The 21,238-nt window shown below is 66.9% G+C and overlaps 2 protein-coding genes across 2 annotated transcripts; one reads left to right on the forward strand and one right to left on the reverse strand.

The window, feature by feature from the left end:
- Positions 1-3,705: 3,705 nt before the first annotated feature.
- THRA (thyroid hormone receptor alpha) lies at positions 3,706-11,356 on the forward strand. Its single transcript, XM_050985823.1, has 8 exons — positions 3,706-3,851; positions 5,036-5,097; positions 6,629-6,729; positions 6,813-6,960; positions 7,581-7,786; positions 8,637-8,783; positions 8,870-9,128; positions 10,190-11,356. Exons 1-8 carry the CDS (start codon positions 3,799-3,801, stop codon positions 10,438-10,440), a joined length of 1,227 nt encoding a protein of 408 aa, XP_050841780.1. The 5' UTR covers positions 3,706-3,798; the 3' UTR covers positions 10,441-11,356.
- Positions 11,357-13,355: 1,999 nt separating this feature from the next.
- On the reverse strand, positions 13,356-20,127 carry NR1D1 (nuclear receptor subfamily 1 group D member 1). The gene is made up of 8 exons (XM_050985778.1): positions 20,047-20,127; positions 17,159-17,506; positions 16,988-17,076; positions 16,759-16,903; positions 15,701-16,164; positions 15,364-15,549; positions 14,122-14,332; positions 13,356-13,872 (listed from the first exon to the last, which is right to left on the reverse strand). The coding sequence occupies exons 1-8, from the start codon at positions 20,072-20,074 to the stop codon at positions 13,673-13,675; spliced, it is 1,671 nt and encodes a 556-aa protein (XP_050841735.1). The 5' UTR covers positions 20,075-20,127; the 3' UTR covers positions 13,356-13,672.
- Between the last annotated feature and the right edge of the window lie 1,111 nt (positions 20,128-21,238).

The raw sequence follows: 21,238 nt of genomic DNA on the forward strand, positions 1-21,238 counted from the left end.
CAGGACCCGTTGGACACAGGACCTGTCAGAGGCTCAAGGCCACAACGTTGGGTGCCCAGTCAGTGTTGGGACAGGTCACCAGCTCTGCAGCCACCAGCTGTCCTACGAGTGATGGCTTCAATGAGCTGTGAGCCACAGGGAGGACACAAACCTGGGCTTAGCCATCCTGTGCCACAGCACGGCCTAGGCCCACATGTCTGGGGAGGGGGCACCATGCAGCACCCCCAGGGCACTGGGTGGGCTGCCCTGATGTCAGGCCCGTGGCATCCCCCTTGCTCGGGTTGCCCAGCTGCTGTGCATGCCTGGGATTCCTGCAGCCTCCTGACACAGCACAGCGCGGCACAGCACGCTGTCCCCACTGCCACACATGCCCGTGACACCGCGTGGCACTGGGCATGATGGTGTGCCGGGCACAGGCACAGGTGTGTGACAAGCACCCAGCACCAGACACGCGGGTGGCACTTGGCACAGCCTCACACACGGGCATCAGCGCGTGCCGGGTGCCGCCAGCCGTGGCACGGCAGGTGCCCTGTGCCTGGCCACACTCCCACGGCACAGTCGTGCCAGACGGTGCAGCCAGGGTTTGTCGAGGCAGTGACAGATCTGTACCACCCCGGTGCCCACCGTGATGCTGCAGTGCCCGCGGTGACGCTGCCCCAGTGCCCGCATGGCCGGGGATCCCTGGCCGGCCGGCGGTCGCGGGTCTGCCCTGCCCCCAGCCCGTGCTAATCACGCTAATTGGCACCGTGGCTAAAGCGCTTAGGGCCTCACCTCCCTGACCCGGCTGGCAGCTGGGCTGGGGGGGTGCTGGGACCCCCGGAGCCCATCTGTGCTGGGGGGCAGGGACACGGCAGTGGCCCCGTGGGGCGGCCCCGGTATCCGCCACCCATGGAGGCGGTCACTGTCTTTGTGGAGGGGCGTCCCATTGTCAGGGGTCCCCGTTCCGGGGGTCCCCCGGGGGTGGGGTCCGTGGGGAGCGGGGTGCTGGGTGCCCCCGCTGGGGCGAGGTGGCTCCCGCCGTCGGCCCATCCCCGGACTTTGCCCCCGGGTTGTTTTCAGCCGCCTGCAACCACCCGACTCAGCAGAAACGCTCCCCTGGGCGTGGGGCTGGGCTGGGGGGGCGCCGGGGGGGCTCCCGCCGGCTGCCACCCCGCTCCCACCCAGCACCCACCCAGCACCTGGTGCTGCAGGTGGGACGCGCAGGTTTGGGTGCCGGCGGCGCAGGGTGGGCTGAGACCTGACTGCGCTCATCACACGTGTCCCGCTGGAGGAGGAGGAGGAAGAGGAGGAGGAGGACGAGAAGAGCCGCCTCCCGTGTCTGTCTGTCTGGGCCGCCCCAGCGCGCCCGGGATTCCTCGAGTGACGGTTCCTGGAGCGGCACCGCAGGCTCCGCCGGGTGATCCCAGGGTGCCGGTGATGCCGAGGGTGTCAGGGGGCTGCTGGGGTCTTGCTGGGGTGGCGAACCCCGACCTAAAACGCCGCCGCCCTCCGCCTTTAGCCCTAAACCTCTCTCGTTTGACCCACCAGGCCACCTCAACGGGGAAACTGAGGCGGGGTGGCCAAGCCCACCCACCGCACGCTGGCTTTGGGGACAGCCCATATTCCACCCCACAGCGGTTCCACCGCCACGTCTCTGCACCCCGAGCCCCACACATGCACCGAGCGTGTCGGGGCTCCGCCGGGTCCCGGGGGAGAGGGGCGGGGGGCGGCGGGGGGGCCGGTGCCCGGCGGGGGCCGCGCAGCTCTGGATCCCTGCCAGTGCCTATACTTGGAAGTTCTCGGCGCGCCGTTCCCATATGGAACAAACATTTGCTGCAGCCCCCGGCTCTATAGGTACCGCCGGCCCCAAACCCGGCCTGAGGCTGCGGCGAGGGGCGCCCAGGCCCCATGAGCCCCCCAAGGAGGGGAGTGTACCCCGGGCTGGTGGGGTGCGGTGCGGTGCCTCAGTTTCCCTGAAGAGGCTGCTGCAGGCGACGCCCCCTCCTCATTCTGGGGGACTCCGCATGCGAAACCCCGTGCGGCACGGGGTGCTCTGTGCACCCATGGGTGCAGCATCCCTCGCCCCCCATCCTTCGCTGGCTGGGGTGTCCTCATCTGGGAGGGGGGGGACAGCAAGGGGGCCGGCGTGGGGGTGTCGGGGGGGCCCCCAGCCCCGTCCGCCGCGTTTTAAATCCGCCGGAGGAATTTCTGTGGCGGCCAAGACAAACGTGACCTACTTTCTGCTGTCCCCGCGCGGAGCGGAGGAGCCCGGGGCTGGGCACGGCGCCCGCCGCCGCCCCCCCGCGCCCCCCCCCCCCGGAGCGGTCTGAGGGCCCCCCGCGCCCCTCACACCCCTCCGGGCCGGGAGGGTCACCGGGGGGTCACGGGGGGGGGGGGTTGTGAGTAGAGCCCCCCCCCCATCGTGGTGCTGAGTGGGTGCTGGGTACCCGTGGGATGTGGAACGGGGTGGGCACCAAGAGCCGGGGGGTGCTGCTGTCGTCGTGTCCCCGTCATGTGGGGGGGGAGGGGTCGGAGGGTGCCCCCCGGTGCTGCCCGTGCTCTGACCCCCCCCACATCGTGTCTTTGCCACAGCAGAGCTCGCAAAGGAGGGATCGCCCGGAGCTCCGGCGCCCCCCATCCCGTAAGTCTCCGCCTACCCCATAAATCGCCCGCCACCCCATAGGTCGCCCCCCTCAGCAGGAGTCACCCCCAGCCCCAGATTTGGAGGTGTTCAGCTGTGCAATGAACACGTCAGGGCTCAGCATCCGAGGGGCTTACCCTAGGTGGGGAGGGGCTGCCCTCTGCACCCCCTCCCCAGCACACTCCCCCCTCCTCTTGGGGTCTCCCCCAGCCCTGCCCCGAAGGTGGGGGGAGCTCCCATCTGTGTGTGTTTGAGTTTTGCTGCACACTCACAGCCCTGGGCATGTTCTCACACAGCCTTGCACCCCTGGCTGTGCTTTTGCACACCCATCCACGCCTGTGCACACTCACAGAGCCTTGCACAACCCTGCACACACTCTCTCACACGCCTTCCATGCTGCCACAGCCTCACACACCTGTGCACGCTCTCACACACCTGTACATGTTCCTGCACACCTGTCCACGCTCTTACACATGCACTGCACACCTGTGCATGCTCTCACACACCTGTACATGTTCTTGCACACCCATGCACACACTCACACGTGCCCTGCACACATGTGCATGCTCTCCCACGGTGTGGCACACCCAGCTCACACGCTTGTGCACATTCTTGTACATCTCTGCATGCTCTTCCCCAACCCTGCACACTCTTCCCCTCTCTTAATGCTCTCACAGCCTTGCACACCTGTGCATTTCTCACACCTGTGCATTTCCACCCCCCCCCCCCCGTCCCCTCCGTGCACACTCTCACCCCGCTCTGCCCTCTGGCCCAGCCCCGCTGCTGTCACACCCTGCACGTCGCTCTCTCCTTGTGTTCTCACACGTCCCTCATGCCCTTGCCCAGCCCTGGGCGCCCTTACACACTCCACACGTCCTTGCACACTCGCACCCACCCCCCTCCCCAGCAACCACAGCTCCTCGGGGTCCCCTCTGTGTCCCCTAGGACTGGTCCCTCTCCGCTCCCGGAGGTCCGGGCTGACGCCGCCGTCCCGCAGGGTCCGGCCCGGGATGCTGCGCGGTGCTGAGCACTGAGGGGCACCATGGGGTGCGCGGCGTAGCCCCCCGCCGTGGCCCCCCCGCCGTGGCCGCCCCGCCGTGGCCACCCCGCCGTGGCCCCCGCGTGGCGCCGGAGCCCCCCCGGTCGGTGCTGAGCGCTCCTTGATGGAATTGCGGTGAATGGAACAGAAGCCCAGCACCCTGGACCCGCTGTCGGAGCCAGAGGACACCCGGTGAGCCCCTACATCAGCACGGGGACACGCGGGGAACACGTGTGGCACTGTGCTTGGGGTGTCCCTGCACCTGGCTGTGCCCTCTGTGTCCGGATGTCGTGTGTGTCCCCAAGTGTCCCCATCCCTGCTGCACCCCTGTGCCCACTCTGTCCTTGTGTCCTCGTGCCCGGCGTGTCCCCCTGCACGGTCACCTCTGTGTCCGTGTGTCCCTGGGTGGTTGTGTATGAGTCCGTGCCCCGTGTGTCCTTCTATCCTGGGTGTCCCTTGTGTCCCCGTCCCCCCCATGTGTCCCCACGCACGTTCTGTAGGTGTCCCCATGTCCTGTGCACCCCAGCTGACCCCCAGCTCCCCCCCCATACCCCACATGTCCCCAACCATCCCTACGCACCCTTCCCTTCTGAGTATCATCCCCACATGTCCCGGATGTCCCCCCTGCACCCCACATGTCACCAGGTGTGTCAATGCCCGGGTGTCCCTACTCGTGCCCCCCCCTCCATGTCCCCCCCACTCGTGCCTCTCCCCGCGGAGGCCCCTCGCCCCCCCCTCCTCCCGGGGCTATTTCGGGGTCACCTTGGGCTGAAGACCCCCTGGGGGGGGTGTGCGGTGTCCCCGGGTCGCCCCCCTGCCCCCCCCCCGCAGGTGCCGATCCCCCCCCGCCTCGCCCCCCCCCCTTCCACCCCGCGGGGACGGGCGCGCGCGGACCCCCGCCGCCCGCCATTGGCTGAGCCCCCGATGACGTCACTTCCCCGCTCAGCCAAAAGGACATTTTGTCTTTGACTGTGAATGAGCCCCTCCCCCACCCGCCCCTTCCCCCACCCTTCACCCGCCCCTCCCCCACCCCCCACCCTTCCTCCACTCCCCCACCCCCACCCTTCCCTTCCCCTCCTTTCCCCCCCCCGCCCGGTCCCACCCCCCCGGGGCGGTGCCGTGTCCCGGAGGGGGGGTCCCGGGAGGGCTGCTCCGGTTGGGGGGGTCCCCAGGGCCCTCTCCAACCCCCCCAAGCCGCACCCCAGGGCCGGACCCCACCCGCGACATCGCCGCGTTGGGACCCCCGGGCGGGGGCTGCCCAATTCCCAGCCGAGAAAGGGGTCCGAGGAGGATTTTGGGGGGCTGTTAGAATTTTGGGGGGGCAGCGGGAATGCGCTGGGCACCGTCCCAGCCTGTCCCCCCCCACGCTCCCGTAGGTGGCTGGATGGGAAGCGCAAAAGAAAGAGCAGCCAATGTTTGGTGAAGAGCAGCATGTCAGGTACGGGGAGCGACCCGCGGCTTCCTCTGAACCCCCCCGGGCACCCCCTGGCCCTGCTGGGCACCCCCGCCTCACCCAGGCCCCTCATGGACCACCCTGGGGGCCCTGAATCCTTGCCAGGCTCCCCCTGTGTCACCTGGGTCCCCCAAAGTCTATGCACACCCCTCGTCCCCCATGGGCACCCCAAGATTCCTGTGTCTGCGCACCCCAGTGTCCCACGGACACCCCAGGTCTCGGCTGGGTTCCCCGGAGTCCCACGGACACCCCTTGTCCCCTGTGGGCTCCCATGTCGTTGCCAGGGTCGCAGGGTCACCCCTTGTCCCGGGCACCCCAGAGTCCCCTCCGCACCCCACATCCCTGCAGGGTCCCCCGGGGTCTCTGCCCCCTCGGCGCCCCGTGGGTCGGGGCGGTGCTATCGGGGCGGCAGCGCCCTGGGGTGGGCGATAAGGGGGGCCCCGCGGGCGCTGCCCCCCGCCCTGCCCCATTCCCCGGCGGGGAGCGGCCGGCGCCGGCGGGACCTGCCGGGGGAGGGCCGGGGGGAACCCGGGCGTGCGGCTCCCGCCCATCCCCTGCACCCGCCCCGCTCCCTGAGGGTGGGAACACCCGGGGACCCCCGCATCCAGTGCCTGCCGAGTGGCACAGTGGGCTCGAGGGGTCCCCACGCCTGCGTTTGTGGGATCCCGGGTGGGTGCAGCCCTCCTGGGGTGCTGGGGACACTCTCCGAATTGTGGGTGCTCTCTACAGGGCGCACCCAGGCGTTCAGCCCCCTCCCCATCTCTCCCACCCCTCGGGGATTCCCATGTCCTGCTCCCCCCAAAACACGAGGGTGGGCTCCTGGGGGTGCTGGGGACCACCCCATGTGTCACAGATGATCTGTGCCTCAGTTTCCCTGAGCAGTTGGTGGTGGGGGGGCTCTGGCGGGGGGGTGGTCCCCGGGCTGCCAGGCAGGGGGACCCCGGACAGCAGCGGGGACAGTGTGTCTTTGTGTGCCAGGGGGACGGGGACCCCCCCCCCCCGCTGCCGGTGCCCGGCTGGATAATGGGATAATGGGGGCTTTATTGGTGCGGGGGGCTCGGGCACCCTCCACACACCCCCAGCCTTAACCCTTCCCCTGCTGGGCCAGGGGCGGTGGCAGGGCTGACAGCACGGTGCAGACAGAGGGGAAACTGAGGCACAGAGAGGGGAGGATGTAGTGGGCATCCCTGGCATGGGGGGTGTAGCTGCATGTGCCAAGGGTCTCTGATGTGGTGTGCGCAGAGGGTCCCCGATTCAGGGCTCCCGGGGGGGCCCTGATGTGGGGTGTGTGGGAGGGTCACTGCTGCAGGGTGCTCCAGGGGTCCCTGACTTGGGGTTCCCCTGTCATGGAGCACTCCGGGGATCCCTGACTTGGGGTGCCTTGGGGGTGCCTGACATTGGAATTTCTGTCATGGGGTGCTCTGGGGATCTCTGTCATGGAGCACCCCATGAGTCCCTGCTGTGGGGGGCCCACCCTGGGGTGCCCTGGGGGTCCCTGACTCGGGGGTCCCCACAGGGTACATCCCTAGTTACCTGGACAAAGATGAACAGTGCGTGGTGTGCGGGGACAAGGCCACCGGCTACCACTACCGCTGCATCACCTGCGAGGGCTGCAAGGTGAGCTGGGGCAGGGGGGCTTGGGGGGCTCAGGGGGGCCTCAGCAGGGCTCACTGTGTCCCCCCCCCCCGTGCTCTCCCCAGGGATTTTTCCGTCGGACCATCCAGAAGAACTTGCACCCCACCTACTCCTGCAAATACGATGGGTGCTGCGTCATCGACAAGATCACCCGCAACCAGTGCCAGCTGTGCCGCTTCAAGAAGTGCATCTCCGTGGGCATGGCCATGGACCGTGAGTTGGGGGGCACCGGGGGGCTTGGCTGCTGGGGCAGGTTGGGGTCCCAGCACCATGGGGCACAGTGGGGTACCTAATCAGCTGCAGGAGCAGCCTGGAATTTCAGATGCAGCAGTGGGGTGGGATGTATGAATGGGGGGTCCTAGCTGATTGTGGGGGTCCCAGATGGGGCTTTTGGGAGATGGTTTGGGGTCGTGGTGCTATGGGGTGAGTTGGGATGCCTGGAGCAGCCACAGGAGCAGGCTGGGGGGTCACTGTGGGGTGGGGTCCCAGCACCGTGGGGCACAGTGGGGTACCCAGATCAGCTGCAGGAGCAGCTTGGGATCTCAGATGCAGCAGTGGGGTGGGATGTGTAAATGGGGGGTCCTAGCTGATTGTGGGCATCCCAGATGATAGTGGCGGTCTTTGGGGAGGTGGGCTGGGGTCGTGGTGCTATGGGGGTGAGTTGGGGAGCCCCGAGCAGCCACAGAGGAGGCTGGGGGTCACTGTGGGTGCAGCAATGGGATGCACGGGTGGGGGGATCCCCGCTGATGCTGGGGGGTCACTGTGGGGTGGGGTGATGCAGCTGTGGGATCCACGGGTGGGGGGATCCCTGCTGATGCTGGGGGTCCCGGCAGTGGTGCTGGATGACTCCAAGCGGGTAGCCAAGAGGAAGCTGATCGAGGAGAACCGGGAGCGGCGGCGGAAGGAGGAGATGATCAAATCCCTGCAGCACCGCCCCAACCCCAGCGCCGAGGAGTGGGAGCTGATCCATGTTGTGACAGAAGCCCACCGCAGCACCAATGCCCAGGGCAGCCACTGGAAGCAGAAGCGGAAATTCCTGGTGAGGGGATGCACTGGGGGGACTCTGTCACCACCTCGGTCCCAGCTGGGATCTGCTGGGCTCTGGCACACTCAGCACACACATGGTGGCAGTGCCAGGGTTTGGGATGTCACCGTGTCCTTGGGCAGTCGAGGGGGGTTGGGACATTGCTCAGTGTCCTTGAGCTGGTCACCCCCAAAGGGTTCAGGGGTGAGCAGTGACCGAAGGGGACAGCTGTGCCCGCGTGTGGCCCTGGCCTGGCCCTGCCGCTGGCCCTGTCACTGTCCCTGTCACGCAGCTCCCTCTCCTGGCTGCTGCACCGATCCTGCCACGACTGTTCCCAGTGACATGGGGGCCCCAGAGTGGGGGCAGGGTCACATCAAAGCCTCCTGGGGGTTCCAGGGAGGGGGTAACAGGGTCACACTGCACCCCCAACACCACTGCCCACCATGGGGGTCCCAAAGGGGCGACAGGTCACACTGCACCCCCTAACGCCACTGTCCACTGTGGGGGTCATGGAGGGGAAACAATCACTCTGCATCCCCTAACACCACTGTGGGGGCCACAGGCTGGACATGGTCACACCACACCCCCAGTGCCACCATGGGTATCCCAGGACAGGACATGGTCACACCATACTTCCAACACCACTGCCCACCATGGGGGTCCCAGGGGGTGACACAGTCACACTGCACCCCCAAATCCAATGTCCACCATGGGGGACACAGTCACACCACACCCCTCAATGCGCCCAATGCTGTGGGGGTCCCAGGGGTGACACAGTCACACTGCACTCCCCAATGCCACCACAGTGATCCCAGGGGACCCATGGTGACATGACACCTCCCCAACACCACCGTGTCCCCCACAGCCTGAGGACATCGGCCAGTCCCCTATGGCCTCCATGCCTGATGGGGACAAAGTCGACCTGGAGGCGTTCAGCGAGTTTACAAAAATCATCACCCCGGCCATCACCCGCGTGGTCGACTTTGCCAAAAAACTGCCCATGTTTTCAGAGGTAACGGCAGGCTGGGGACTTTGGGAGGTCTGGGGTGCTCAGATCAAGGTCTGAATCACACCAAACCCCTCCAAAACTGCCCCCAGCTGCCTTGTGAGGACCAGATCATCCTGCTGAAGGGGTGCTGCATGGAGATCATGTCGCTGCGGGCAGCCGTGCGCTACGACCCCGAGAGCGAGACGCTGACGCTGAGTGGGGAGATGGCGGTGAAACGGGAGCAGCTCAAGAACGGCGGCCTCGGTGTCGTCTCCGATGCCATCTTCGACCTGGGCAAGTCCCTCTCTGCCTTCAACCTGGATGACACCGAGGTGGCCCTGCTCCAGGCTGTGCTGCTCATGTCCTCAGGTAATGGGGGTGATGGACCCCGGTACCCAGGGAGTCGGAGGGTTTGTTGGGTGGGCACCCCAATGTTCAGAGTTGTCACTGTCCTTGGGAGGGGTGGGGTGGGCACCCTGATGCCAGAGTTCCCCTGCAAGTTCAGGGGGAATTGGGTGGGCACCCCCATGCCCAGAGGTGTCCATGGGGATTGTTGTGTTGGCACCTCTTTGCCCACAACTGCCAGCATTTGGAGGTGCATTGGGTGGGCACCCCCATGCCCAGAGGGTGTCCATGGGGATTATCATGTTGGCACCTCTTTGCCCACAACCCCCAGCATGTAGAGGTGCACCCCAATGCCCCAAGTCCTCACTGTCCTGGGGGTGTGGTGGGTGGGCACCCCAATGCCAGAGCCCCCAGCATTTGGGGGTGCCTTAGGTGGGCACCCACCCTGATGCCCAAAGTCCTCACTGTCCTGGGGGGTGTTTGACAGAGCTCTGGCTCTGATGCCAGAGCCCCCCAACACCTTCAGGGTGGGAAATCATGCCCCCTGGATTTTGGGGTGGATTTGGGGTGGGCAATCCCAATTCCCAGAGCTTCAGGCAGCTGTGCCAGGCTGGGAGGAGCCCCAGGAGCATGAGGTGGGCACCCAGGCGCACAGGCTGAGCCTCTTGGTCCTCTGGGCACCCCTGCCAGGCTGATGTGGGTCTGTGGGGTGGGCACCCCAACAGCCAGGGAGTGTGTGGGACACTCAGCCCTGTGGGAAGGAGGATCCCTGCAGTTCTGGACTGGGAGAGGGACTCCTCCATGGACAGAGAATGCCAGGACAGCAGGGAGAGGTTTAAACTAAAAAGGAGAGATTGTGATGGGATATTGGGAAAAAATTCCTCTCTGTGAGGGTGGTGAGGACTGACAAAGGGAAGTGTCCAAGGCCAGGCTGGATGGGGCTTGGAGCACCCTGGGACAGGGTGGAAGGTGGACAGTGGAAGGTGTCCCTGCCGTGGCAGGGGTGGGACTGGATGAGCTTTAACATCCCCACCCAAACCATGGTGTGATTCCACCATCCCGTGACGATTCCCTGGTTCCTGCAGACCGGACGGGGCTGATCTGCGTGGAGAAGATCGAGAAGTGCCAGGAGACCTATCTGCTGGCCTTTGAGCACTACATCAACTACCGCAAACACAACATTCCCCACTTCTGGCCCAAGCTGCTGATGAAGGTGACGGATCTGCGGATGATCGGCGCCTGCCACGCCAGCCGCTTCCTGCACATGAAGGTGGAGTGTCCCACCGAGCTCTTCCCCCCCCTCTTCCTCGAGGTCTTCGAGGACCAGGAGGTGTAGGGACGACACTCCCCCACCCTGTGCCCCCCCAACCCCGCTCTGGCCCCCCCCCCAAATCTTTCTCGTCCCTCTGTAAGGACAAGGGGATGCTGCGCCCAGGGTGGGGGTCCTGCTGTGCCCCCCAACAGCCACCCCCACCCCTCCCCCCGCCCCAGGACTTGACGAATTTTGTTTGTTTGCACAGGGAAGGGCCCCGACGGTCGAGCGTTCCCTTTATTGTCCTTCTCTTCGTAGATTATTATTTTTTAAGCATTTATTTCCCTCCCTGAGAGGCTAAAATATTAAACTAACTGCACTTTGGAAGGAGGAGTAGGAGGAGGAGGAGGAAGAGCAGGGAGGAGAGGAGGGGGCTCTGGGCTGCACAGGGAGAGGCTGCCCCGGCTGGGGGGCCGTGGCCATATGCACTTTTGGCCGGGCAGCAATTTGGGGGGCTGGGGTGGGGGCCAGGACCCTCCCCCATAGCAGGGCAGGGGCTGGGACCCCCATCCCCCATAGTGGGGTGAGGGCCAGGACCCCCCCCCTAGCAAGATGGGGGCCATGACCCCCTTCCCCCACAGCAGGGCGGGAGCACAGGGGGGGCACAGCAGTGGTGAGGGGGACCCCAGCCCATCGGGGTGCAGGGCTGGTGGACCCCCCCCCCCCAGCTCACTGGGTCTGCCCCGGCTGGGGTGACCCCCCTGTGTCCTCCCCTTATCCCCAAGTTTGGGGCCAGAATTGGGGTTTTGGGGGTTCTCTTGTCTTTTTTGGGCTGAGAGGAGACGATTTTTGTGCCAAGCGCCACGGATGGTGGGCGCTGCAGGACACTGGGGGGGGCACTCCCCCCTCCCAAACCCCCCCAATTTTCCGTTGTCCTTTTTTTTGTTGTTTTTCCCCTTGTCCTCGTGGGTTTTGTCGTGTCAGTCAGGAGTTGCAAAGGCCCCGGAGGCACCAGCTGGGGGGGCTTTGTGTGCCCCCCCGGGACCCCCAACTGCACTACTGCCCCAGCCCCCCGGCAGCAGCACTTTGGGGGGGCTGCACCCCCCAACTGCCCCCCCAATGCTCCTGGGGGGGCCGGGCTGAGGTGGGGGCCAGCAGGGGGAATCCCACAGGGGGCTTGAGTTGGTGGGGGTGGGGGCACAGCTGCGAGGGGGCACCCGGGAATGGTTTTATCACCTTTTTAAACCCCCCCCCCCAAATTTAGGTTTGTGAATTTTTTCTTACCTCAGGCGGAGGCCGAGGGGGGGTGCGGGCCGGGGGGGGGCCGGCAAGGCAGGCCGGGCCCACCTAAGCTAATATATATATATATATATATATATATATAAATATATATAAAATATATAATTTTTGTAATTAAAAAAAAAATCTTTTTACGGGTCGTTTAAAAGCAGAAAATCCCAACACCAGACACGTCCCCCCCCCCATAGGCACAGGGGGCCGGGCTGGGCTACCCCCACACGCCAGACTCCCACCAACCATGGGGTCGTGTCAGGGGGCCCTGCCAGACCCCTTGCAGCTGGGTTGGGGGGCACAGCGGGGCTGTGGCACCCCGAGGTGCCCTGGGTAGGGGCGCCTGCCCCCAGCCCCAAGTACCAGCGCCAGATTGGACCTTGGTGCAAAATGTCTTAAACCCCCATCCAGGGGCCTGGCTCTGGGGGGCCCGGCTGGGGAGTCCCCGGTTTGGGGGTCTCCAGTTTGGGGATCCCCGGTTTGGGGGTCCCAGCAGCACCAGCTGCGGGCGGTGCAATAGGAGCCGAACACTAACGCCCACACTGGGGGGGCACAGGGTTTGGGGGTTCGCCCCCGACCCCTGGCAGCACCGGTCCCACCTCGTGCCTTCGGGCCACTGGCAGGGCCGCGGCACCCGGGTGATGCCCCCCACGCCCGGTGGTGGCCGTGACGGTGCCGTGGCAGTGCCATGTTGCTGCCATGGCTACACATCTTGGTGCCGTGGTCACGCGTGCTGGTGTTGTGTCAGCGCCGTGGTTATGCCATGTCGGTGCCAGTGCGAGGCACGTTGGTGCAATGCCGGTGCCACGGCCACGCGTGTCGGTGCCGTGGCCGTGCCATGTCAGTGCCATGGCAACTCCTGTTGGTGCCGTGAGGGCGCGGTGCCGGTGCCGGTGCCGTGGAGGTTCCGGTGCCGTGCCATGTCGTTGCGGTGCCGGTGCCGTGTCCCCGCGCTGCCCGCGTGTTCCCGCGCACACTCCGTGTGACACCGCGCGCTCCCGTCGCGACACGGCAGCGCCGTCGCGGGACGTGTCTTAATCAGCCCCCGTGACCCCCCCCCCGAGCGGCCACACGGGGCCCTGGGGCAGCTTGTCCCGGGGTGGGGGGCTCAGCCCGGCCCCCCCCACCCGCTGCCCCCCCGCACGCCCCCCACCCTGTACTCCCCCCCACGCTCCCCCCCGGGCCGTCCCCGCGTCTCCGTCTCGCGTCGCCATCGCACGTCCAGCATCCAGCGTCGGTCCCGGGGGGCCACACCGGTGCCCCCCACCCCTGCGCCACCTCCCTCGGGCCACCCCCCGCCCCGCGTACCCCCCGTCCCCGCGCCCCCGTCCCCCCCCCAAGCACATACCTCATGGCTCCCGGAGCTGCCCCTGCCCGCGGGCGTCGAGCCCGGCCAGCACCTGGCCCAGCACAGCCCCGGCACGGCCCGGCTCGGCTCGGCGCGCCCCACGCGGGGTCCCCCACTATGCAGGGTGCCGGGGAGGGGCCGCGGCCGGCGTCGCTGAATGTAGGGGCGCGGGCCTGGGGGGCCGTGGAGCCCCCGTGACAATCACAGTCTGTGACGTGCGATTTTAAACCCTTTTGTGTTTTGGTCAGGATTTTAAAGAAAGATATTTTTATGGTAATTGTTGCTGGTCTATTTTACTATATATTTATGTAATAAATATATGATGAAAAAAAACCAACCAACCAAACCCCCCCACCCCCCCCTCCTCGACCCACCCCCCCCAGCACGGCTCGATCCGGCCTCTGCGTCCCACCCCCGGCCACCAGAACGGGGGTGTCGGGGCGAGGGGACCCCCCGGCGCTGCCAGCGGTGCCGTGGGGGCGGTGCCCGATTTGGGGTGGGGGTGGGGTGGGGGGGTCCCCAGCATCCTGGTGCCCACCTCGGGGTGAATCCCTGCAAGTCCGACCGGCGCCACGGGGTCGGTGCTGCCCCGGGGGAGGGGGAAGTCTTTGTGTGTCCTCCCCCCTCCCCGCTGTGGTGTATGTACAGGGGTGCGCGGGGAGGGGGTCTGGGGGGGCACTACTGGGCGTCGATGCGGAAGGAGAGCAGCTTCTCGGAGTGGAGGTTGTTGAGGGTGCGCAGGTCCGGCAGCTTCAGCAGCAGCTTGGTGAAGCGCGAGGTCTCGGCCGGGCGCGTCTTCAGCACGAGGGCGCGCAGGGCCCGCAGCAGCGTCTCCTGCAGCTGCTCCACTGATGCCGTGTCCTCCATGCCCGAGCGGTCTGACGAGGCAGGGGAGGGGACACCTCAGTTCCACCCCCAAAACGCCCTATAATCCCACCCCAGCATCACCCCGATCCCAGCACTGATATTCCCCCCATATCACATCGATGCCACTCAAATCCCATCCCTGAATGCCCTGAACACCCCACTAACCCCGTGATCCCTGCCCCAAACCCCTCGATTCTTTTCCAAACTCCTCTGATCCCAGCCCCAAACTCCTCAATGTCCCCAAATCCTCCTGTGCCCACCTGCCGAGACCAGGACAACGGCGGTGAAGAGCCCCAGCTCCTCGTCACTGAGCTCGAGGGCGCTGAGCTTCTCGCTGAAGTCGAACATGGCCCCCAGCAGGTCTCCCATGCCCATGGCCCACAGCTCCTCCAGCCCGTACCGCGTGCGGCTCATGAACGTCACCGTCTGCTCCTTCACGTCGAACAGCGATGCAAAACGAACCATCAGCACCTGCGGGCAGGGGGCAGGATATGGCACAGGGCACCAGGCAGAGCAACGGGCACAGTGCTTCATGCCAGGGACATCGGTTTCCATGACACAGCTCCAAAATGTGGGGCACTGTCATGCCACAGGGCACCAGGCAATGCCAGGGGTGTTGTGCCGTGCCGTGGGCTCTGTGATCCATATCGTGACCACCAAATGTGGGGTACCATGCCACGGGCACTGTGTGATGCCAGGAGCACTGTGCTTCATGCCATGGCTCCCAAATGTGGGGCACTGCCATGCCACGCGGCACCAGGCAATGCCAGGGGCATTGTGCCATGCCATGGGCTCCCTGATCCATATTGTGACTACAAAACTTGGGGTACCATGCCATGGGCACTGTGTTTCATGCCACAGCTCCCCAGTGTGGGGCACTGGTGTGCCACAGGGCACCAGACAATGCCAGGGGCATTGTGCTGTGCCATGGGCTCTGTGATCCACATTGTGACCACCAAATGTGGGGTACCATGCCGTGGGCACTGTGTTTCATGCCACAGCTCCCAAATGTGGAGCATTACAATGGGGCATGGGGCTTTGTGTTAGCCCATGGTCCCAAACTGTGGGGTCCCATCCCATGCCTGGAGCATCATGCTCCATGCCACAGCTCCTGAAAGTGTGGCACTGCAGTGCCATGGGGCACTATATAATGGCAGGAACACTGTGCTGCATGCTACAACTCCTGATTGTGAAGCACTGCAGTGCTGCAGGGCTCCATGCCAGTCCTCAGGGCACTGTGCCATGACAGGGACACCGTGCTCTGTGCCACAGATCCCAAATGTGGGGCACTGCAGTGCTGTGAGGCACCCGGCAATGCCAAGGGCGCCGTGGCTCTCAAATGTGGGGCACTGCAATGGCACAGGACTCCTGCTGTGTTCTGGTCCACTGTACTGTTCCCATGCTTTGGGGCTCTGTGCCAGTCCATGGGGCACCAGGCAATGCCATGGGGCACCCTGTCAGTCTGTGGGGCACTATCAAGTCCTCACCATTCCAGGACGTACCTCAAAAGTACCAGCCTTGAGCAGGGTAACCTGGTCATGCTGGGAGAGCGCCTGGAAGCCGGGAATGTGCTTGGCGAACTCCACGACCTCGCGGACGGCGGGGGTGAAGCTGAGGGAGAAATCCTCCCAGATCTCCTGCACGGAGCGCCCGCTGCGGCCGGGCACGTGGCTGTTCATAGGGCACGCCTGCGGGTGACCAGCGGTCAGCGGGCACCGGGGGCTCCCCCGGGCTCTGCGGGGCTCCCCCCATGGCGGGGGGGGAGGGACACGGACAAGGGAATTAATGTGATTAGCGGCCAAAAATAGCCGGGGGGAGCGGGAGCCCCCGGGCGCTCACCGGCAGGACGTCCTTGGGGCCGCGGGGCCAGGGGCACCCCCGCGGGGCCGGGGGCTCGGGGTAGGCGGCGGGGCACAGCCGGGGCTCGGGGGGGGCGGGGGCCCAGGCGGGGGGCGCGTCCCAGCGCAGGAGGCCGCTGTCGCAGGCGGGAGGGGGTCCCAGCTTGTCGTGCGCGTAGATGAAGATCTCCTTGTGGGCCTTGGCCACCTGCGCGATGACATCCTCGGTGGCCCCGCCGGGGCTGGGCGAGCGGGGCGGCGTCAGCTGCTGGGGGAACTGGGAGAAGCAGGCGGGGGGGGCGAGCGGCGGTGGGCCGGGGGGCGGTGCGTGCCCCCCGCCCGTGGCGGGACCCTCGCCGGGCCCCGGCATCGGCGGTGGGGCGCTGGCCATGCCGCCCATGGCGCTCTGCATCTCCGCCAGCATCCTCTGCTTCTCCCGCTTGGGGATGCGCCCGAAGCGCACGGCTGAAGGGGGACACCGGAGTTAGGGGGACATCAGCGGCTGGCGGTGACTCCCCCCCTTCCCCTCCAGACCTGTACCATGAGGGGCTGATGGGAGCAGGGCGGCATCCCTGCCCCGGGCTTGGAGGGGACATGCAGCCCATCCTGGGGGCGGGGGACACACAGCCTTTAAAATTGGAATACCCGGTTTTGGAGGGGACACAGAGCCCTAAACATAGGGGGATCCATCCCGCCAGGGGATGTAAAGATATGAGTGGGGGGGAAGCATCCAAGGAAGGGACATACAGCCTCAGTGTTGGGGGACCCTGTGTGGGAGGGTGTACATAGCCCTGGCCATGGGGGGGACATGCAGCTCTGGGCACGGGACACCCAGTCTTGGAGAGAACACAGCAGCCCCACATAATGGGGGAGTCCCAGGAAGGGGGGACACATCCAGTGGGACAGGCACAGCACCCAGCACAGGCGGGGGGGCGGCTCCAGAGGGGAGATACAGCCCTGGAGACATCCCGGGAAGGGACCAGCCCGCTGGGCACGGGGAATCCCACCCCCAGAGGGAATCCCCGGCTGGGGACGTCACGAGGGTCCCTCCGAGCTCACCATCACGGGACATGCCGACCAGCAGGCACTTCTTAAAGCGGCATTGCTGGCAGCGGTTGCGGTTGATGCGGACGATAGAGCAGTTCTCGTTCTTGAGGCACTTCTTGTACTGGATGTTCTGCTGGATGCTGCGGCGGAAGAAGCCCTGCGGGGCGAGCGGGGGGAATCACTGGCGGTCCCCGCAGTGTGACAGGGGCTCCGTGCCCTATCCCCGGCCCCATCCCGGTACCTTGCAGCCCTCGCAGGCGTGGACGCCGTAGTGGAAGCCAGAGGCGACGTCCCCGCAGACCTTGCAGAGCAGCACCATCCCGTTGAGCTCTGGGGGGGGGACAGGGGTCAGCAGGGTCCAGGGGTGGGGAGACCCCCCCCCCGCCACCTCCCCCCCGGAAGCTCCACTCACTCGTGACGGTGCTGCCGGCTTTGCTTGGTGAGCTGCGACGCCGCTCGTCCGCGGGGACCGGCTGCACCCCGGGGAAATTCACCGAGGAGCTGTACGAGGAAGAGGAGGTGGAGGAGGAGGAAGAGGATGACGAAGAGGAGGAAGGGGAGCCGTCTTCATGGGGGGCCAGTGTGGCTCCGCCATAGGCGCGGGAATCCTGGAGGGAGCCGGTGGGCGACGGTGGGAAGTAGGTGGGGAAGGGCTGTGAGCCCGACTGGGAGCTCCCGTTGGAGCTGTCGCTGCAGAGGGACACGGGGCTGGTGCGGGTGGGAGAGCCGCCGCTGGAGCCCACGTAGCTGATCACCCCACCTGCAGAGAGACGAGCCACTCATGCACCGAGCTGTGCCGGGCTCAGCCTCCCCCGACTTATGGAAGTGGGAGGGATGCCCAGGGAAGCACCCCGAATCCATCGGCAATCAGGATCCGTGGGCATCCCGCGGAGCCACACGTGCACTGAGCTGTGCCAGGCTCAGCCTCTGCCAGCTGAGGAGGGGGAAACCCCTCGGGGGGCGACTGCAGCCCAGGTGGGGTGGGATCCATAGGGAAGCCTCCCAGACCCACGGGCATCCCGGTGGGCCACTTGTGTACTGAGCTACACCAGGCTCAGCCTCCCCCACCGCGGGGGTGGGGGGAAGCCCCCCCAGAGTGGAATCGCAGCCCCACGCGAGGTGGGATCTCCAGGGAAGCGCCCCGGATGCATCCCGGATCCGTGGATATCCCGCTGCGCCGCACGTGTGCCGCCCACCCTGAGTCAGGCACCGCACCCACCGGCCGCCACGGGCCACGGCCCCACGTGGGACGGGGACAGCCGGGTTTATCCGGGTACGTGCCGGCTGGGGACACGGGCAGGGCACCCCGGAATTGCCTGCAGGAGGAATGTGGGCTGGGAACCCTCTGGAGAGGTGAAATCAGGAGGTCACAGAGTTAACTGCTGCCGTTCCTGGCTCGGTGCCTGCAGCTCCCGCACCACAGCTCCCGGGACGGTCCCACGGCGCAGCCCCCCGTGACGGAGCCCCCCACGGCACTGGGGTGCCCCCACTGCAGCCCCCCCATGGCACCGGGATGCTCCCAGCGCAGACCCCCAAACTGGGGTGGGGGGGGTAAGTCCCCACTTCAGGATTGAGGAGCCGTGTGAGGACCCCCGAAAGTGGGGAGAACGTAGGGGGGAGACACATGGGTGGCCCCTGGCTGCAGTCACAGTCGTTGTCACCCCACTCACGGGGCAGGAACAGCAGCACCGGGACACGACTCCGGGCTAGGACACGTGGATGGTGATGTCGGGGACACACGGGATCACCAGGGCCATGTGTCTCCCGCCGCACACGGTGCCGCTGGCACAGATGCCACGCGCCAGAGCCAGCTTGTCACCATCCCCCCTCACTGAGCCACCTCCAAAGGGGGTCACCGAATTGGGGACAGTGGGTCCCACCTCCAGGGCAGCTAAACTTGAGGACCCCCCGCTGCTAAGACACCAAAATAACTGGTCGACCCCCGCACCCCAAAGCCTCGGGACACTCATCCTAGGTTTTGGGGTGCGGGGATTCCCCAGAAGGGCTTGCCTCAGAGAGAGGGAAACTCTCTTGACCCCAAAACAGAGGAAACCCCCCCCCAAACAGCTTCCCCGCAGCACCCCCCCCGCCCAAGCTCAGGCGGCCTCACGCCGCCGCCCCACGTGCTCCAGCCGCACGTGGCCCCCCTAAACCCCGCCCCTTCACGCTTTACCACGCCCACCCGCTTCTCATTGGTCAAACTCTGACCCGCCTTTCTCGTTGCCCCGGAGACAGGGCTCCCCTCTCCAATGAACGGCGGCCTCCCCAGTTCCGTGTGTGACGTCATCGCTGATGTCATGCACCGACCAATGGGAGGGGGCGGGGCGGGGCTGAGGGGAAAACAAACTCCGCACGTGGCAGCGGCGGGGAGGGGGACACGTGCGGGGGGGGGGACACGGGGGGGGGGGGGCCCCGCCTCCGGTTCCCCCCCCTCCGTCCCTCCCGGTGCGCAGGAAGCCCCGACACGCGCGGCACCGCCTCGGTCGTCCACGGGCTGCCCGGTCCCGTGGCCCCGGTGCCGCCGATAGGGACACTCCGGTCCCGCCGCGGTCCCCTCCGGTTACCCTGATCGGTCCCGCCGCCCGGTACACACCGATCCCTGTGCGGTGCCCTGCGGTCCCGGTTCCTGGGATACCCCGGTGCCGCTGCCCCGGACCCATTTCATTCCCCTCTGGTTCCGCTGCCCAGGACACAACAATCCCTGCTGTCACCCTTCTACCCCTGAGTCCAGCACTCTCCGGCGTTCGGGAATCATCGGTCCCGGTCTCCGGGACACCCGGGTCCCGCCGTGCTCCCCTGCGATCCCGCTGTCCGGGACCCCCCGGAACACAAATCCCCGTTCTCAACCTTCCTACCCCCGCATCCCGCACGCTCCGGCGTTCGGGACACCCCAGTCCGGTCTCCATCCCCCCTGCCCCGATCACCGTAGCACTCCGGTGCCGGTGTTCACGTCACCCCAGTGTGCAAGACGCCCTGTATCGGCGCGCAGCCCTCCCTACCCTCCTCCCGGGGACACCCCGGCCCCGCTGTCCGAGCCTTACCCCGCTCTGCAGGACCCCCCGGTCCCGGTAGGACGGAGCCCCGTTCCGGGACACGGTCCCAGTGCGCATCCTGCACGGTCGGGCGTGCGGGACCCCTCGGTCCCGGTGTCCGGACCCCTCCAACTCGCGTCTCAGCGCGCAGCCCCTCTCCGCGGTCCCGGGGCGCTGGCCCCCGATCCGCTCCGGTGCTGGGGACCGCTGCCAGTGCCGGTGCCCGCACGGTGGTCCTGGGGGTGGGGGGCTCCGGCGGGGCACTGACCTGTGCTGCCGGCCTCGGGGGCCGCCATCCTGTCCCGGCCCCGTGAGCCTCCCGGAGCGGAGCCGCGCCGAGCCGTGCCGCGCCGCCGCCCGGTGCGGGCTGTTGTGCGCCCGTCGCCCGCCCCGCCGCCCCCCGCACCGGCCGCGGCTGCGCACTGGGCCGCACGCGGCGCCGCCGCCTCCCCCATGTGATTCCCGGGGACAGCCTCGTGCCCCAGTGACACACTTTCCGCCGGCGGCCCCGGCCCCGCGCCGCCGCTGGGGAGCCCGGGCTCGGCGGGGACCCCCGCACCGGGGCCGCCGGACGGACCGCGGGGACCGGTACCTGCACCGGAGGACACGGGGTGCCCCGTCAGGCTGCACAGCACGGTCCCCGCGTTGGGGACTCCCGAGCGCAGCAGTGTCCCCTGCACTGCGGACACTTGGGTGCAGCACTTGACACATCTGTCACCTGGCACGACACCATCCCCCGCACTGGGGACCCCCAGTCACGGCACTGGCAGCCCTGTCACCTTGCACAGCGCTGTCACCTTGTCACCTGCACTGGCAACACCTGACCGCGGCACCGGCTGTCCCCTGCAGCGGGAATATCCAGGCACAGCACTGTCACTCTGCGTGGCACCTTCCTCTGGGGATACCAGGGCACCGATGCCACCCTGCACAACACTGGGGACACCTAGACACTTCTGTCACCCCTCAAAACACTGTCCGTTGTCCGAGGGACACCCAGGTACCCCGGTAACCCCGCGTGGCGCTGTCCCCTGCACTGGGTACACTTAGCTATCCTTGTCACCCTACATGGCACCGTGTCCCGTGCCCACCTGTTCGGCTCCGGCACCGCAGTCCCCCCGCTCCAGGGGCGCCTGTGCATGGTACAGACCCCGGCATGGCTGCCCCCCTGCCTACTGTCCCCTCCCGATGGTCCCCTGCTGTCCCCACGCTGCCCACGGCGGGTGCCCGCTGTGGCACGTGCCTGGCATCCACGTCCCAGCCTGGCCCCGCTCCTGGCTGCCGCGGGGGCTGCGGCAACACCGTGCCAGGGCAGAGCTGGTGGCAGATCTGGGTCGCGGCGCCGGCCGGGGCCAGCCCAGCCCGGTGGCACCGGGGGCTCCGTGGGTGCTCCTGCTTCCGCCGTGGGGAAGTTTTGGGGGTGCCAGCACCCTCCCGGGTGCCATGTGCCGGGCGCTGCCCTG

The sequence above is a fragment of the Serinus canaria genome, chromosome 27 (genome assembly GCF_022539315.1).
Source record: "Serinus canaria isolate serCan28SL12 chromosome 27, serCan2020, whole genome shotgun sequence".
Classification (NCBI taxonomy): Eukaryota; Metazoa; Chordata; class Aves; order Passeriformes; family Fringillidae; genus Serinus; species Serinus canaria.

Bases quoted from the DNA above. Each gene is read 5' to 3' on its own strand.
- THRA (XM_050985823.1), top strand. From the start codon at position 3,799: ATGGAACAGAAGCCCAGCACCCTGGACCCGCTGTCGGAGCCAGAGGAC. The intron at 5,098-6,628 runs GTACGGGGAGCG...GGGTCCCCACAG, and splicing joins GGTGAAGAGCAGCATGTCAG to GGTACATCCCTAGTTACCTG. The intron at 7,787-8,636 runs GTGAGGGGATGC...TGTCCCCCACAG, and splicing joins AGCAGAAGCGGAAATTCCTG to CCTGAGGACATCGGCCAGTC.
- NR1D1 (XM_050985778.1), bottom strand. From the start codon at position 20,074: ATGGCGGCCCCCGAGGCCGGCAGCACAG. The intron at 16,904-16,987 runs GTACCGGGATGG...CTCGCCCCGCAG, and splicing joins ACGCCTGCGAGGGCTGCAAG to GGCTTCTTCCGCCGCAGCAT. The intron at 16,165-16,758 runs GTGAGCTCGGAG...GTCCCCCTTCAG, and splicing joins GGTCGGCATGTCCCGTGATG to CCGTGCGCTTCGGGCGCATC.